General features: G+C 36.1%; 1 protein-coding gene across 5 annotated transcripts; it reads left to right on the top strand.

Annotated features, from left to right (window-relative positions):
* Positions 1 to 1,593: 1,593 nt before the first annotated feature.
* On the top strand, positions 1,594 to 17,837 carry LOC139962924 (NXPE family member 3-like). Of its 5 annotated transcripts, XM_071963336.1 has the most exons (6): positions 6,122 to 6,804; positions 8,280 to 8,373; positions 9,920 to 10,117; positions 11,511 to 12,033; positions 14,009 to 14,181; positions 15,513 to 17,837. In XM_071963336.1, exons 3-6 carry the CDS (start codon positions 9,933 to 9,935, stop codon positions 16,381 to 16,383), a joined length of 1,752 nt encoding a protein of 583 aa, XP_071819437.1. In that variant the 5' UTR covers positions 6,122 to 6,804; positions 8,280 to 8,373; positions 9,920 to 9,932; the 3' UTR covers positions 16,384 to 17,837. The 5 variants fall into 5 exon arrangements, with proteins under 5 accessions (XP_071819433.1, XP_071819437.1, XP_071819434.1 ...); XM_071963332.1 differs by lacking the exons at positions 6,122 to 6,804; positions 8,280 to 8,373 and adding an exon at positions 1,594 to 1,979; XM_071963333.1 differs by lacking the exon at positions 8,280 to 8,373 and having other exon boundaries at positions 6,124 to 6,804; positions 15,513 to 17,836.
* The last annotated feature ends 640 nt before the right edge of the window (positions 17,838 to 18,477 follow it).

Here is an 18,477-nt window from a genome sequence, read left to right on the forward strand (position 1 = left end):
GAAGGTTACGCGACTGACTTTTACCCGTTTAAAATACCGCAGTGATGAGCTAAAAATGTGAATCCAGTCGTAAAACATTTCAATAACTTGACTAATCGAAGACCCAAATGAAGACTTGTCAAACTCTCCCCCTCGTCTAATCGTGGGCATAAATCTGCAAGATTATCGAGCCAGTTGCTATAGAGAGAAGGGTAAAAAAAAAACTACCGAAGCGAACCTGTATGGTGACAAAGGTACATATATGTAGTGACACAGTGAAAATTATTTGGTTAGACAGGAACTATCTATACCAACCTAATTGCCACCACATTATCTCTCATTTACATATTCGCCAGCGATTCAGTTCTATAAATATAAAAAAAATCTATGTAGGCCTATACACTGTAAGAAATATCTGTAAATTTACGTAGCGTAAAATGCTTTATTGTAACATAGTATTGTTTTATGTTTTCTGATTGAAAATCTCAGTTTACCATTTTAACCAAAATGGAAATCATAGCATTCTGTAAATTTGACGAACTTTTGTGTAATTTGCGCAATTAACTAACATGCCATATTGTGAAACCACGCAACTTTACAGTAGTTATTCAGCTACATCAACATCCGGGTATGTAATGTGTAGCGCTGATTTTGCGCATACCTCATATTTACGCACAACGACTACGCCGCGCTTCATCGTCTTTTGCGGAAGGTATGATTTGTTTCCTCCCTCATTAGCTTACATTGTCGTTTGGAAATATTACTATTTGGAGAAAAGGGTGTTTGGTTGAATTTTAGGTGCAACCTATGTTTATTTTTGTAATTTTTAAACAGAGCGGAGCACATTTTCAACACGTTAGTGCGTCGTCCACGGATATTGTTTAGTGTTAGCCTATCGTTATAGTTAGACTTATTATGTTCGGTGGTAGGCTTTAACGTACGTGTGTAACGTTAATACATATTGACTATGTTATTAATGTTAGTTGTATAGGATGGTGACTTCGAAGTTCGGCCACTTAAGACTTAAAACACCCCAAAACTAAATCTTCTGGTATAAATCATTTGAAAATATACTTCATATGGTGGGAGAATTTTGTTATAGTACGATACACGGCCAAACTTTCTTTCCTGCAAACTGTTTTCACGTTGTTTTCCAAGAAGATTCTTCGTGATTGTGGAACTGGTATTTCTTGCTAGAGTATTGCGAAGTTCGGACACGCAACCCACAGTGTGGCGCTGGTGATAAAATTGGTGGCGCAGTTGCTTTTTCAGTAATTATAACAGACTTCATAGATCTTCGTCATTTTATTGACATATATGTAAGTAATTTCTTGCACACGGGTCATTTTGGAGAGAAAATAACTGTAGCTTCGTACTTTTTGGTGAAATTTGACTCTTCCTGTAGATTTTCATGGTGAAATCGTGTATTTCTTAGGGTGTCCGAACTTTCGCAGTATGCCGAACTTCGCAATACTGACTATACTAGTAGCAGCAATATTCACTTGCAACGTTAATACCTATTCACGTGTGTAACGTTAATACCTATTGACTATGTTGTTAAGATAAGATAAGATAAACTTTATTAAACCCCACAAAGGGTAATTAAATGCTCGTATAAAACGTTAATGTTAGTTGTAGTGAGTAATACTATAGTACCAGCATATTCACTTGCATTTTGAAGGCCGCATAAGAACTGATTTAGTGTGATGTCAATCGACGTCGACCTGGCTCTAAATCACCACAATAATATGCATACTGTTACTGTGTTGGTGTTAATTGTTATGTTGCCAGTGGTATAACTGATCGCAGCGTGTGAATGGAATCTTGCTCAACATAAGTCGCGCGCTACAAAATTTTGAGTTGTGCAAAGTTGAGCACTGTACAACTTTTGTCACGATTTTCACCGGATGGTTTAGCGACCAGTGACAATTAAAGAGGCTGAATTTAGCGACTCAATGACGTGAAGAAATGTGCGATAAAATACGATGGGCTAAAGTGAGGTAGGACTTTTCGTAACTATTATAGTCAGTATTGCTAAGTTCGGACACCCTATGAAATACGCGATTTCACCATGACAAATTACAGGAAGAGCCAAATTTCACCAAAAAGTACGAAGCTACGGTTATTTTCTCTCCAAAATGACCCGTGTGCAAGAAATTACTTACATATTTGTTAATAAAATGACGGAGATCTATGAAGTCTGTTATAATTACTGAAAAAGCAACTGCACCACCAATTTTATCACCAGCGCCACACCGTGGGTTGCGTGTCCGAACTTCGCAATACTCTAGCAAAGAAATACCAGTTCCACAATCACGAAGAATCTTCTTGGAATACAACGTGTAAACAGTTTGCAGGAAAGAAAGTTTGGCCGTGTATCGTACTATAACACAATTCTCCCACCATATGAAGTATATTTTCAAATGATTTATACCAGAAGATTTAGTTTTGGGGTGTTTTAAGGCTTAGGTGTCCGAACTTCGAAGTGACCATGCTACTCACTAAGACGACTTGGGACCAAGATAAAAGGATAAAAAAAAACTTAGAGCATTAGTTTGACCGTTATCAACATCTTCAAGATAGGGTTGACTTCATTTTAGTCAAATTATTGACAGGACAGTGTAATATTCAATAATGTTCATGAAATAGAATCATCAGCTTTATCATTAATTTTAACAGTGAGCAAATCAAAACAGTCTCTATTAAAAAAATCTGACTGTCTGTCTCCACTTCTCTCTCTTTCTCTCTGACTTTGTCATAAAGATCTCAATTATATTGCTTTGAAAAATTTTAACTTCTTTTTCTCTTTTTGTATTCCTTGTGTTCATGCATTAGGTTGTGTATGTGACCTCTTTGAAGGCAATAATTTCCAAAGTACATGTCTAAAATAAATTCAACTTAATATGGATTAACCTTATTAAGTACAAGATACCTTTTTTTCTTCGGAGGTCAAGTCTAATTTGAGGTCACCAGAATTTTCAGTGTGAAACCTTGTGAATACATCGTCTCTAAAAGTAATAAAAGAATAAATGTTCTCATACAAAATTTGTAAGGAGCCCCTATGCCATTGGCTTGCTGGCGTACACTAGTTATCCCTCTGCCAGATTTCCTGAAGTAAAGTAAGTATTGCGAAGTTCGGAACACTGCGAAGTTCGGACACCCCTAAGACATACACGATTTCACCATGACAACCTATAGCAACAGCCAATTTCACGAAAAACTACGAAGCTACAGATACTTTCTCTCCAAAATGACCCGTGTGCAAGTAAATACATATTTGTCAATAAAATGACGGAGATCCATGAAGTCTGTTGTATTTACTGAAAGAGCAACTGCGCCACCAATTTTATCACCAGTGCCAAACTGTGGGACCGGGTGTCTGAACTTCGCAATACTTTAGCAAAGAAATACCATTTCCACAGTCACGAAGAATCTTCTTGGAATACAACGTGAAAACAGTTTCGCAGGAAAGAAATTTTGGCCGTGTATCGTAATATAACACATTTCTCCCACCATATGAAGTATATTTTCAAGTGATTTATACCAGAAGATATAATTTTGGGGTGTTTTAAGGCTTAGGTGTTCGAACTTCGAAGTGTCCATGCTACCTATCACCTGTAGCAGACAGTGGAATATTGGATGCTGATTGGGTTAAAAAGATAACATGATTTAATGCTATCAATCAATATCATTTACAATTGCTCATTAGGACATACAAAACTGAAGATGTATTATTTCCTCTCTCTCTTCAGTATTTTGTTTTTTAGTGAGTTGGTTAAATTTTAATATTTTAATACGGATATCCCACAAGATACCTTGCCCCTGGCACCTGTATCTCATACCCTCAACCATATAGCATCAAACGTACATATTTATCGCATACGTCTGTCGTGTCGTGTAAATGACAAGTTGTTCAAATGGAACAACTTTCTAATTGTGCGCGATAAATCGTGCGCGACTCAAGACAACTCATTTACACGCTGCGATTCCGGGCGTCTTGTAATATGCTCTACTTTGCGCGTCAAAATTGCTCACGATTTAGTTTCTGCGAAAAATCCATTCACACGCCACGAATTGTCGCGCACGACTGTCGTGTACGACAAATCGTGAGGAAAATCGTGTCGTATAAATGCGCCTTAACTTAGTTTAGACAACAGTTGCATTTTTAGGCCGACTCTCAGTCTGCACTCTGCACCACTGATCCAAAGTATACCTGGATCCAACGTAAATTTCTATAGACTTGTCTTACTTAAAGAACATTTGTATCGAATGGAAAAGTCCCACTTTTGAAGTACATCTTGCAACTCACAGTTTGTTACTCTTGACCATTGTTTGGACCTCTAGTCTTAGTCGGCCTAAAAGTTTTTTTTTTTTATATAAATTCATACTCATTTGATAAATCTTTCAAAAGCATGCTGCATGCGTCCATTTTTCAATTTCTATTAAGTAACAGAACATTTCACTCTCAGTAAAGAATATGTTAATTTTACAGGGAAAGGCACTGGCAACAAGTTTCACACATATTTTATGTAAGTTTTGGTAAGTCTGTAAAATTTAATTTAATAAGTAATTTTAACAGACTGACCAAAAATTGCGTCAAATATTGTGTGAACATTGTTTCCAGTACTTATCCTTCTAAAATGAAGAGATTCTTTTTACAGTGTATATCTGTCTCTTGTCTAAGGCCGGGATTAAAGCACATTCCAAGAAAGGCGGTTTACCATGCCCATCAAGAATGATAACATAATGGTCAACATTGCCAGCCACAACAGGAATAATGTTCTGAATAAATTCAATTGAAACCGCCGCGTAAATTGAAAGACTCAAGGGCGTAGGAACCGGGGGGCTGGGGGCGCCAGCCCCCCCCCAGTGAAAAATATGGAGGGGCGGAAGTATCATTCCGCCCCCCCCCCCGCTTCGCAAGTCAGAAAACCCCTTTTTCATTTCCAAATGAGAAAAAAATCTCATTTGGAGCACCAAATTGCATCTAAGGCCAGGTGAAAATGCAAACTTATAAACAAAATGGAGTGGGTGGGTTGAAGTGTGCTATATTGCACCAAATTGCATCTGAGGCCACCTGGAAATGCAAAAAAATTCCAAAGGGGGAGGGAGAACCCCCTCCCCTTAGACCCCTCCCCCAGGCCGGCCATCAGTCTTCAGCCCCCACTCAAAAGTACCTTCCTATACGCCACTGGAAAGACTTATTCCGTCCACAATTTCTGCCGGCTCCGCGGTTTCTCAACGACTTTGCGTCGACCCGTGCAAGCCTGAGAAATAAGAATTTCGGGCACAAAAAAAAAAGAAGAGTCAAATGATGAGTCAAAAAAAAAATGCCCGGTTTTCAAAAGACTCAGGGTGTAGGAAGAATTCACATTTCGGAAAAGGGCGTTTCCAAAGTTACACATACAGTATTCTGTTCGGAGCACCACCGAGACTTAAGATATATGCTACCATTATTTGATTCTATATTTACCATTTACCAATCACGCATACACACAGCAAACTAAGCATCATAATCATAGGTTGTATTGAAAGGAACATCTAGTCAGTGCGTAGCTAGTGGTTTTGGCGCCCGGGTGCAAGAGTAGAAAATTGCGCCCCCCCCCCCAATACTGAAAGAAAAATGAATTGCGCGCGAAGCGTGCGAAAATATTTGGTTATATTTTTCGGGCAAGTCGTTACAGCCCCCCCCCCTCCCCCCCTCTAAATCAAATTGTGCTCCTACGCCTATGATATTTCCACCTTTCGAAATCTACTGCCTTGGAACTGTATAGCCTATACTGAAATACCCGAAATTTCCGTGACATGTAGTCATTACAGAATACAGAACAGAATAATAAAAAAAGAGAAAACGGTCGAAATGGACTGAAAGAAATCACCATCTCTTAATTTGCTAATAAAAACAACTACATTCAGTTCAGATTCTTATTAGTAACTGGAAATATTCATGCCTGACGACATACATAAATTTCGTCATGTTTTTCTAAAAAGTGCTTATTTGTTTTTACTCTCATTCTCCCATTTCAGCGCCCCCTTAAACCCGGCGCCCGGGGCACGTGCCCTCCCTTTACCCCCCCCCCCCTAGCTACGCCACTTCATCTAGTTCTATCACAAAGTATTGGAAGAATTTGAAGCCACATGTCTAGAAACAACCATTATTACGAAAATATACTAAACGTTAGACTAGGATAGTATTTTCACAATTTGCCGTAATAGTTTTTATATTGCATGAAGTGAATAAATGCATATCCACTCAAAATATAGTTTGTTAATTTTACTGGTATATAACCATTTCTAACAATTATTATTATGTTTGTGTATATTTATATTCAAGTAGCTCTTCTGTACGGAAGTGTTCTGCTTAGTAGTTTCGCGCTATCTCGTTTTTGTGTTTGCGCATAGTTTCTAGAAACTGCATGGGTAAGGTAAATAATTGTCGATTCGGGTGACTACAATCTCAACAGTGTACTTTATACTGATATACACTGCAGTAATTCACTGTTGATTAAAATTGGTTTTTAGTTCACCTAAGAATGTTCACTCTGTTTAGACCAACGAGCGATATTTTCTATGGACACTTTATACCGTTAATTATGATATGCATGATACTGTATATGCATGGGGTCTACGTCAGTAATTTTCGATATCTCAATTTAAGTGTTGTATAGCTCGTTCATTTGACACAAACCACAGTGGTGGGAAGGTTGTTTGTAGACTACTCTGACACGGAAGAAAATCCCTCGCTTAAAGTATAGCCTACGGAAAGTCACTTCGAGGTTGAGAAATGGTTTAGAAGAGACAATTCAAATTCAAGAAAGCGGCAACGTACGTATATATAATCGTAATCGAAAGTAAATATTTATTCATTATTACTTGAACGGCGTGCTTGCCAGGAACTTTTATGTTTGCATTCCTGACATGATGATTTCAGCGTAGGCTAATAGTATAGCCTATAGGAATAGGCGTATCTATATAGATTACATCATTGTACGTAGACTACATGAGTGTTGCTAATCCCTATTTCAGTATACCACATGACCTGATTACATCGCCGTGTAAAATACTGAGAAATGAACCATGGTCCCGGCCCCCTCTTCTTAATCTAATGACAATGCAAATCAGCTAGAAACATACTTTTGATTGACCAAATCAAGATACAAATGCACTGGTCAACATTTAATACGGCCATCGCGAGGGGATTTCTTATTGTTTCCAATGTTTGCATTAATGTACCGCTATTTCGTTATTAGCTATTTCCGTATTTATCGATAATATATAGTCTGTATTTAATATCGAGAAATCCTAGCAACTCAATTCATTGAATAAGTCTTTTCCTATATCCTGTAGCATTACATCAATATTTTTTTGAAAGCCGGGAAACTAATTAACAGCATTAAATAAACAAGAGCTATCTCATTACCCGGGTGTATATGTATTTGTGTCTACATGTATGGGTGTTTGTGTGTGCCTGTGAACGTATATACTACATGTGAACTACACACATTAGCCTATGCTGAATAGTGCAGGCAGGCCAGAATTTTGCCCGACCATGTTACGGCATTTAGTCTCAATATTTTATAGGTAAGTCTATATATACGCTCCTTTTTCAATTTTTATAAATATCATAACGAAGAACCATAACGTAGGAAAACAGACTGAATAGTCCAGAAATACATTTAGTTTTCACCTTATCTGTAGAATTACTTTGAAGGACACCGACCAGGTTCGACAGTTTGGTTTTTAATGTTCCCAAAATGACAAATGGCACTGCTGAATTTGGGTATAGGGCCTGTTAGTTGTAATTGACTTACGACCTGTACAGGTGTCATGGATTTGCTAAGTCCTATTAAAATATGTGTTTTTTATGGTAACTGAAGTCAAATGCAAAAGCTTATATATGTTAAAATCTTCTGAACATTAGACCGATATTTGAAGAATGTTTAAGTTTAATAATGGAAATCTTCCTCCTATTTACAACTCATATTTTCATTATAGATATAATATGCATCATTACAACACTAGATCTATGTATTCTCTAAACATTCCATATTCACGAACTAGACTAAGTCCCAGATTCGCTCAAGTGGTGTTACTCTATGGAATTCAATCTCATCTAATCTCACTGAATTGAATATTACTTTATATACTTTTAAAAATAGGTTGAGGAAAAAATTGATGTCGACTTCATATTACATATAATTACATGCATATTTAGACCATTCTTTAATATTGCTGTTATTCTTTTGTAATTAGCACATTGCTAATTATTTTCTTTATTTCTTTTCCTTTCTTTTTGTAAGGGGTCAGACTCGAAAAGCTTTGCTTATTCTGACTCCTCTACCCATCATATGTATATATATATATATACTGATTTTTGCATATCATTTATTATATGTAAGTATATTAATTTACTATTAATCATGTTATAAAATATAAATTAATGATGATGATGATGGTACAAATAAACTTGAAACTTAAAGAATAGTGATCTGTAGTTGAAGAGAAAATTCAGAAATTAAATGAAGCCAAAAGTGATTTATAATTTAGCTATGAATACAAAGACCATTTTTTGGGATAGACGTACAACCATCTCAGGTTCAATAATATCAAAATACATAGTTTCAATGGCGACCATATGCATGGGAATTGCAGTGAACGGGTGGCAGGCCAAAACCTGTTTTCTTCATTATGCGGAGTTCTTGAACAGAGGTGTAAACTTGAAACATGTTACGACTTCCTCTTAATATTTTAAAAGAAAGGAATCATTTTAGTGTTTTGTTGTTGTCGTTGTCAAAACAAGTCATTATAGACACATATTTCGAATTAAGATCAACTTATAAGCGACCTCAATGAATAAGTAAATGGTTAGATTGACAGTGACTCTTGCTGAATAAAATTGTAGTTTACCGTATTTTGCATTAATTAAACTGATTTTTAATCGATCATTGCTACAATAAATTGCCATTTGTCGAAAAACCAACAATTGTATATATGGGACGCCCTTTACGACCACTAACGAACACTGTAATCGGAACTACAGTTTGAAATTTTCCCCGAAAGGCAAGTAAGGGCGGTAGTGAAGAACTTAGCATGCATAGTCTCTTGACGTGTGACTTGGTTAATTCGCAGATGACAATGCAAGGGCCCTACCTGTACCGCATAAGATTTGTCATAAGGGGTTCTACTCGTAATGCGTAAGGTTGACATGTAATATACATTTTTGAGTAGTCGAATGAGAACGTTTATTAATATTACATATAAGAAAAAACATGTGTGTTTCTTATGCGTCTTTTATCATTTATTTTCGTTATAGATACATTTCCATTTTTGTTTTTATTTAAAGCCAACTTACGTTTCCCCTATCATCATAATAGTACTAAAACAAGCTTTGGATACATGGACTATTACGTAGAGGTTAATAATTTCTTTACCAACCACAACACATTTTAACATTTAAAGACAAGTTAACACCATAATAGTATCAACGTTTACTAATTTAAAAGGTACTAGGTACAAGTTAACGTTCCTTTTGATAATATTATTTACCTGTTGAATATGTTTTTTTTTTCTAACATTGACAAACAGTGCAGAAACTTTTAGTAGATTTTGGTAGTTTAGCAAACTTTCTGAGAAATGACGGTCTGCCGTCGCTATTCAAAGGATTCGAACCAACGAAGTCTTCGGCTTCTGTATGTTGCCGTGTTGGACGAATCTAACAGTACGGTATAAGTCATAACAGACTTTGCGATTCGCTTTATAGTACTTGCCGATTGTCTGTGCAATCCGCGGTCCCCTTAACAACTTTGGAAGGTCAGTAAACGTGACTCCGTAGTTTTCCCTTTCGTGAAACCAAAAGGAATTAACTAGTTAGCATGAAAATAATGAGATTAACATTTGTAAATACACATACTACATTAATTTTTTTTTTTTTTTTTTCAAGTTGTCACTGTACGATGAAGACTTTCTATGCAATGCTTCTGATTATGTTTGGGACAAGTCTCGTCATCGTTTTTAATTCAAAATTTAACGATTTGACAAGAAATCAGACACCAGACTTTCAGATACAACCAATGAGATACGATAGAAGGACAATACCGCAAATGGCGGCAAAACAAAATAGATCTTATCCACGAAATGGGTGAGTATATATTTTATTGCTTTATTCATATACCGTCCCGTTTGACGTAGTACATACGAATCCAACCGCCGAGCGGTATACTGTGGATAACACATTTCCCAGAGAGGTTTCTATCCATTTTTAGCTTATATACACACCAGAAAGACTAGTGAGTTATTGTAATCGAAGACAAAATTTGAGATAAAAGGCCAAAGTCTAACAAGAAAGCTTCGTTCACACTTAAATCAACACCTGGGTGATTTTCATACTTAATACAGGAACCCACATTGGTGAGTGGACGAATGAGGCATGTTTGTTTTTTAAAGGTGACCAATGGTCAAAGTCTGAAAAACCTTGTAAGCGGGATAACTTCCAAAGCAACGCTTTGTTTGATTATGGAGCTGTTACCGGTAATAGCTCGATGGTTTGATTAACGTTTTGTGGAGGTCAAAAGGGAACAAAAACAGTCGTACATCCAATATTAGGCTTTTTTTTGTGTACTGTTCTTGTAAAAGCAGAGAGCTTATACTGGGAATCTGGGTACCATATTTGATGCCAACATTGTCATTAACTGATCACATTACCTTAATATCTCGAAATGCTGCATTTCATCTTCGCAACCTTGGTCTTATTAGGAAATACCTTACACAGAATGCTACAGAACAACTACGGTAGTTCATGCATACGTTACATCACGCCTTGACATGGGAAATTCTCTCTTTTACGGTCTACCAGAAATACAAATCAACCGTCTTACACGACTACAGAACATTGCTGCACGAATTGTCACCCGTTCCAAGCCAAGAGAATATGTCGTACATATTCTGAGAGAATTACACTGGCTCCCTCCCGATCAAAGACCGAATTATTTTTAAAATATTGAGATTTTCACATATATCACTATTTTGTTAGAACTTTACCATTCTACTTGTCAGAACTTCTGTAACTATATCACGCAAATCGTAGTTTCATGAGATCACACAATAAATTACTTCTGTGTGAAAATCGCTCAAATCGTTCATGGGGCAAAAGAGCTTTTGCTGCTGCTGCCCCTTGTCTGTGGAACTGCCTGGTTCCAGAACATGTAAAACACAGTCCATCTCTTGCTTCTTTTAAACGCTCTCAAGAGTCATCTGGTGAAAACTAATTGTTCATTGTTGCCCATGTTTGCTTGCATTTTTGTCTTGTACTATGTTTTACTGTTTTTGTTTTGCTGTCGCACTGTTTGTGTCACTGCGCCATGAGGTCTTTTTTTTTTACGGATAGCGGCGCATTATAAATGTTCATTATATTATTATTATTATTATTATTATTATTATTATTATTATTATTATTATTATTAAACAAGTTGAAAATATTCAGCATCTATAGGTGTCAAACGTTTAGTTTTTTTTTTCTAAATTTTGTTTTGCAGCGATCAACACGCAAGGACTTGTCCAAAACGGCCTACGACAAATGTATATAAGACTTATTTGAAAGGTGACGACAAAACCACGAATAACACAAATTTTAGCCAATTGGACTTTTTGGAAACTACAAGTCCAAAATTCACCACTTTTTCTATTATCAACGAAAAGAACAGTTATAAACTTTGTGAATTACTGGTCGTCAAAATAGAGTCACGTGATTGGAAAAATAACTCAAAAACATACGGAGGGGATTTTTTTCGCTTAAAAATTTTCAGTGAAGACCAGGTATACTCTGCTGCAGGCGAGGATGAACTCATTGATTTTCAAAATGGAACATACCTAGCGTTTTTCACTCTGAGGTGGAGTGGTAAGGTCAAAGTTCAAGTCAAGCTTATTCATCCTGTTGAAGTGCTTCCACAGATGCGGCTGACTCTTACGGGAAGAACTGGAATGAACTCAACGTTTGTCGGCATATTTGTAAACAAGAACATCTCTGAAGAAGTATTCTGTCGATACGTAGTACTTGAGGTATATTAAATCTGTAATACTTTTGGTAACAGTAGAAATAAGGGTATAGCCGGAGAGGAGTGGCGTATAGCTAGCTGGTATGGTAGAAATTTCTATTCAACCCCCTTTTCTCCTCCCCCTACCCCCCCCCCCCCCTCCGTCGCAATGAAATTCATCATGAAGTTCGTACAAAACATCAATCCGGCAAATTGATCAATTTCTTACTGACACACACGCTTTGTATATGGTACCATCCACGGCGTTAATTCTTTTCATTACCATACGACATTGAACGGATGACTGCAAGGATAAGTTTGCTGTGCTATAGACCGTTAATATCCATTACTACCATGGATATCAGATGTCGCTTCTATATCACATTTTTCGAAATAAGCATTTAAACATCCCAGGCTCATTAATTAGAGTGGTTGGACTACCAGGTCTAGCACACGGTCCATACATACGTCAGTTCATCATATGCAGCACAAAAAGCATTTCGGGAAAATATAAGAAAATTGAAAACAAAATACATGTTTAGAGTTTATGAGAAATTTGTCCCAGGACAAATGACAAAAGATGTTGAATGTCATCCGAGGGTGCTCGGCTGGTTATATGAAGTTAAAATAGAAGTATTTGGTTGAATTAGTAAGAATTGATAAAACAATGGATTAACACTGAAAGTGAGGCCTGTCTCTATAGGAACCGATATCATCATCCGTTTAATCTTAAAGAAGCATGAATTTCCAGACAATGTGTCATATGTGGAAGGTCAATTTCTTGACCACCAGAATATCAATATAAGCACATTAAAATTCTATTTTCTTTCGAGTGATGACAACAATGTATACACATAACCTCCCACCCTTAAAAATTCCACCAAAATTCCTACTTCCCAATATACGTCTACACAGAAAACAGGTCCTTAACGAAGTATTTAAGTTTTAACATACATATATGCTTCCAACACGATTCCATGACTTTACCATGCAGTGAATGCAATTTACATAAGAGGGTTTCAGAGTAGTTGGTAAAATGCACAACAATTTTTCTAGTGATCTATATGTTGATTGGTCATCCATACTAACTTGATAAAGACGTCAAAAATAGGATATTTTGTCGATTCTTGTCAAGTTACACTAACGTGATCACCCAAGCCGAAAAGGTGTGAGCTTATATTTGTTCTTAACGTGTATATGCATTTATATGCATCTGTGTTATAACACACTAACACGTGTTATGTGTTGGGAGCATGCGAGAGCTAGATATGTTAAAGATACAATACAGAAAATCGTAGTGGTATTATATAATTTTTTTAAATATTTTTTATAGTTTTATATAATATAAAATATTTTTATATTTTTTAATTTTTATATTTTTTTATATTTTTGTATTTTTATATTTTTTTTAACACAGGCCGCCATAAAATGTGCCTCTAGCATAACACGTGTTATCATGTTATAACACAGATCCATATAAATGCGCAATATATTCAAGTCGAAAACGCTATTATAAGCAACTGTACAATTCGGTTCGGGTGACAAAACTTTTAAAAAAATGCGATATTTGTTGACTTGTCAAGTTACACAATAACAAAACATCTTGGCCAAAAACTTCTAATTATCGTGATAATGTGTCTGCTGCTCAACTTGACAACACATCGAAAAGACGATATTTGTTGACTAGTCTAGTCAAATAACACTAAAATGACATCTTGACGAAAGGTCTCGAATTGTCGAGCTGCTGTGTTATATAGCTTATATGTTATACTTAGCAACAGGTCAAAACCACGATATTTGTTTACTTGACAAGTTACATTAATATGACATCTTGACAAAAAGTATGAATTGTCGAGATCTCGCGATATACTAACCAGCTAAATCTATACAACTTGTTTGTCCCTTCAGAACAAATCGTTACTTTTATTGCATTTTTACATTTAAATATATATTTCTCATCTCCTAAATTTTCATTTTTTACGTTTTGTTCTTCTTTTCAGCCACCGTTTTGCAATTTAAGTGACCCTTTAACACACGGACCTTGGTTTTGTAAGAAACCGACCGATTCGCGTCTCACGTGTGATGACTGGAAGTGGCACAAAAAGAATAAAAAAGGAACATTTTTGAAACTGGAAGAAAATTTGACACCTCTTTCAAAAGAGCTGCTAACAAAGTGAGCATCATATATTCACTTATGGGGAAATATTAATGGTACTAATACTTTAACGTAGAAATAGTAATAATAAAAAGATTTGACATTTTACAATGCATTTATGTTTTGTTGGTTGCATGCATGCTTTGTTAATAATGGCAACGTTTCATTTGCGTTGGACTGACTGCAAATAACATACATGATGATAAAAAAGACGTATTTTGTTGAATTTTTAACAAATTTGTGATGAAATATCACTTATAGACATCAATTAAGTCATCAATTCAATCTTCCCGATTGCATCAATTACCCTGTTGTCTCAAGATAGATTCATGAAATATCTCCAAGGAAAATATTCATATCTTCGTTATTAAAAAAATGTTATGAGAATGTGAATCTGACCTAAAGAGGGAAATTTCATTATTAAGATACAGCATGCACTGTTGAAATCAAACCTGCAAAAAAGTACCAAATGAACGGCGAGTTCGCAATATTTTATTTTACATTGTCAACGGCAACTCTTATACTGTAAATGGACAAGTACAAAGGTGCAATGTACAGGCTAATCCTTGGATTATCAGGATTTGTTTTACATCCTGGCATCCTTCGGTCCCAGTGTCAGGAAAATATGTATTTAAGCCTACTGTTCACAGCAAACTCACCCCTTTAAATTATTTTTTATTTTGTAAATCTGTGATGTCATATTTTCATTAGGATTTGAAACCTTGGCCGATATTTTCAAGGTAAAATACTGTTGTAAGGGTTTAAACTGAAACATCTTTAGGTCAAGCTCCGGACAGCAGTTGCTAAGCATAATTACAGTTCATTGTACCAACAAAACTTAAAAGGCTTCATACAGCACATTCCATGGTCGTAAGTGACTTGAGAGATAGTGATGAGTAGTGCACGAAATGTGCATGATACGCTACTAGTAATACTTAAATATGTCATGTATAAATTCACTTCATCACCTGTTACCTCGCAGCAACCACACGAAACACCTTCTCCGCACGAAGATTAGATCAGTATCCTTCAATATGTTTGGGTGTTTTGGGAATCCTTTAATTCCCTTGGATTAAACGTACGTTACGCCTACGCCTACGTCAGTTTTGCGAAATAGCTTCTCCAATTTTCCTTAGATATAGCTCATCCGATCTTCGTGCGGAAAGTGTGGTTGTTGTGAGGAGATAAGTTTGTCGTTCGTAAACTTCCAAACCATGTAATTTTTGGAATTTCAACCTTTTCGTATGTATTGATTAAAAGCCTATCGGTACATATAGATCATGATACACCTCGATCACTGTATACTTATTGCGTAAATTAATTATTTTATATATATTGATTTTTAACAGATCCCATATGGTTAACATTCCGGGAAATCGTCATTCAATTATTGTCGAAGAGAAATATGGAGAAGATTTTCTCGAACAAGAAGCCGTTATGACGTTACCTTACTGTTCAATGAAAGGTGTCCCTAACGGTATTCACAACACTGGACATTTCTTTAAAGATGTATGGTATCCACATGAATGTACTGTAAAACACTTTACAGTCGAGACTGGGATGAAATGTCTAGCCAATCAAAATCTGGTTTTACTTGGCGACTCAACGATAAGACAAGTCTTCGAGTATTTCAGGGATGTATATAAGAAATATTTAAAGGAGCTGCCTCTTCCCGAAGGAGCTTACTCTGGATATGGACCATTGCGGTTGCAGAATGAAAAATCCAATACATTTATTGAGTTTCATTTTCATGGCCTACCCAGCTCTGGATCTAAACTTTTGTTGAGAACCGATTATATAGAATTCATAGCAAATCGGCTGAATTCTGGGAGGGATGGCTGTGAAGTTGTGTACGTTTTATCGGTCTGGGCGCACTTCATCGCAGCCGGTAAAGAATTCTATTTGCAAAGACTATTAGCGATCAAGGAAGCAGTTAAGGCACTGCTTGATCGCTGTCCGACTACAAAGGTCATCATTAAAGGCGCTAACACGAAAGATCACCCGGCGTTGTGGATTGCGGTCATTTCTAGTGAGTGGAATATAGCAGCCCATGAAGCTGACTTACGGGAATTATTCCAGGATGAGAAAAGAGTTGGTTTTATCGATGCATTAGAGATAACAAAAGTCCAGAAATATAAAGATAACGTTCACCCTAACCGAAAGATTGTAGGAGAATTAGTAAACAGACTTCTAACATATTTATGTTGCAGTAATTTGTAGCAGGAGTTTAATGGTCCTTGTGTTATCATGCGTAGTCTTTCCAAACTTTACTGCACTATGCTAGTGTATATTGTACGTGACACTGCTCAGACACAGAGGTGTAGGGAGTACTGTGCTAGTGTATACTATACGTGACACTGCTCAGACACATAGGGATATGACGTACTATGCTGGAGTATACTGTGCGTGACATTGGTCACACACAGAGGGATAGGGAGAACTATGCTAGTGTATATTGTACGTGATACTACTCAGACACAGAGGGATATGGAGTACTAGTGTATACTGTAAGTGACACTGCTCAGACACATAGGGATAGGTAGTACTATGCTAGTGTATACTGTACGTGACACTGCTCAGATACAGAGGGATAGGGATTAGTTTAAGTTTAACCTGCTAAAAAAAGTGCCAACTCTTCCACCAAGACTTCTCTCTATTCCGTATAGGCTAGTATTGTTTAGTACTTTTCCCAATATGTTATACTATTACAAATTTCTATAAATCACCTTTCAGATTTAACATATGTCGGTAGTTTATATCGAACAAGTGACACTTTAACCTGTCAGCTAGTTTTTAAGTTTTATTATTTCTATCAAGATTTTTTGTAATATTAACTGTAAAATTATTTCACAAAATCTAGATTTTGAGCCCAAATTCTACCAGGCTCCCTGTGACATGTAGGTTCTACTTTATAAACATAGCAAGATAACCCCAAATGGGTAGTGTATACAATAAATATTCAGTTATTTGAAGATTCTTTCAAGGTTGAAGCTTTGTCAATACCGCCAATATTTTCATGGCATAGGTCAATATCTTCTAATCCAGCAGCTAATGCATTCTAAGCAATTCTTACAATGTCTTTTAACAATCCACCTCTCATCCCTATCTGGGCTTTTTTCTTACATTGTATAGTTTTTCAACGGTTGTACTTTTGGTGATAAGGACCTAGTGGAATTAACCCATCAGGGGACAGATGGAGCAAGTTTTATGATAAATGGACAGATATATTAGATGATTTGTAAATGAATGAATTCTATATAATTGGTAAACCTTTCCTTTGTTTCCTGATATTGTATAGAACTTATTTTGATTAATTTGATAAACAATTTGATAAATATTTTGCTATATAAATTGTAATCTTTCGTATATTAACCCACATTTCAATTAGCTATGATTGTTTGGAAAATTTTCCTATATATGTTTCCTTTTATAGTTTTTATTCACCAATTTGAGATGTATATATAGAAACAAAGAAATTGTAATCTAGAATCACCGATGTAATGTTGCAGAAATGCATGCAAGAACTACACAAACTAAGGTAGAAGCACCGTGGTGAATTTACTGAAATAATAATATAATAATTAAGTATAATTAAATAAAATTACTTAATAATTATTATTATTAATATAAAGAATTGTAAATAAAAAAAGGAAATTGAATGACTGTACAAAGTACAAAGAAAACACATCTCTTTCTTTCTTACAAGCACACTCGTCCTTCCTCATGTGTCTTGTCCAACCCCCTACCTTGCACTCTCGGAAACCCGTCACGTAATACACGCATACATGATTGGACAATGATTATCACATGAGTAGGGGAAATACCCTTTACGTAATTATCTCTGAGGTAACTTTTGACATCACTATACGACATTACATATGCCACAAGACCCATTGTGTTTTGAAACTTAGTGTAAAGTTATAAACACCAAGCTATGCATTTACTATAGCATGTCAAATCCAATCCAAGATTGTTATTTTTTCAGTTGTGAGTTGTTAAGACAACCTGAGTTTTTTTATTTGTTTCATGTGATACTGTTTGGGAGTAAAGTGCATAATATCTACAATCTACACGCATGTACTGCCAGAAAGAGAAAAGGAAAGAGAGGGTGTTTCCGGGGGGGGGGGGAATCCTCACCATAAAGAAAACATAAAAGTGAAGCAGTGCATTCTAAGGCATATTTTGGATATAACTTAAAGAGTAGAAATACACGTAAGATTGTGCTAATAACTATTTGTCCTTTGTTTTGTGGGGTTGATTATAAAGGGTGTGTGTGAGTGGGGGGGGGGGGTTACATTCCCTGTATCCTCGTCT

Source organism: Apostichopus japonicus, chromosome 21, assembly GCF_037975245.1.
Source record: "Apostichopus japonicus isolate 1M-3 chromosome 21, ASM3797524v1, whole genome shotgun sequence".
Classification (NCBI taxonomy): Eukaryota; Metazoa; Echinodermata; class Holothuroidea; order Aspidochirotida; family Stichopodidae; genus Apostichopus; species Apostichopus japonicus.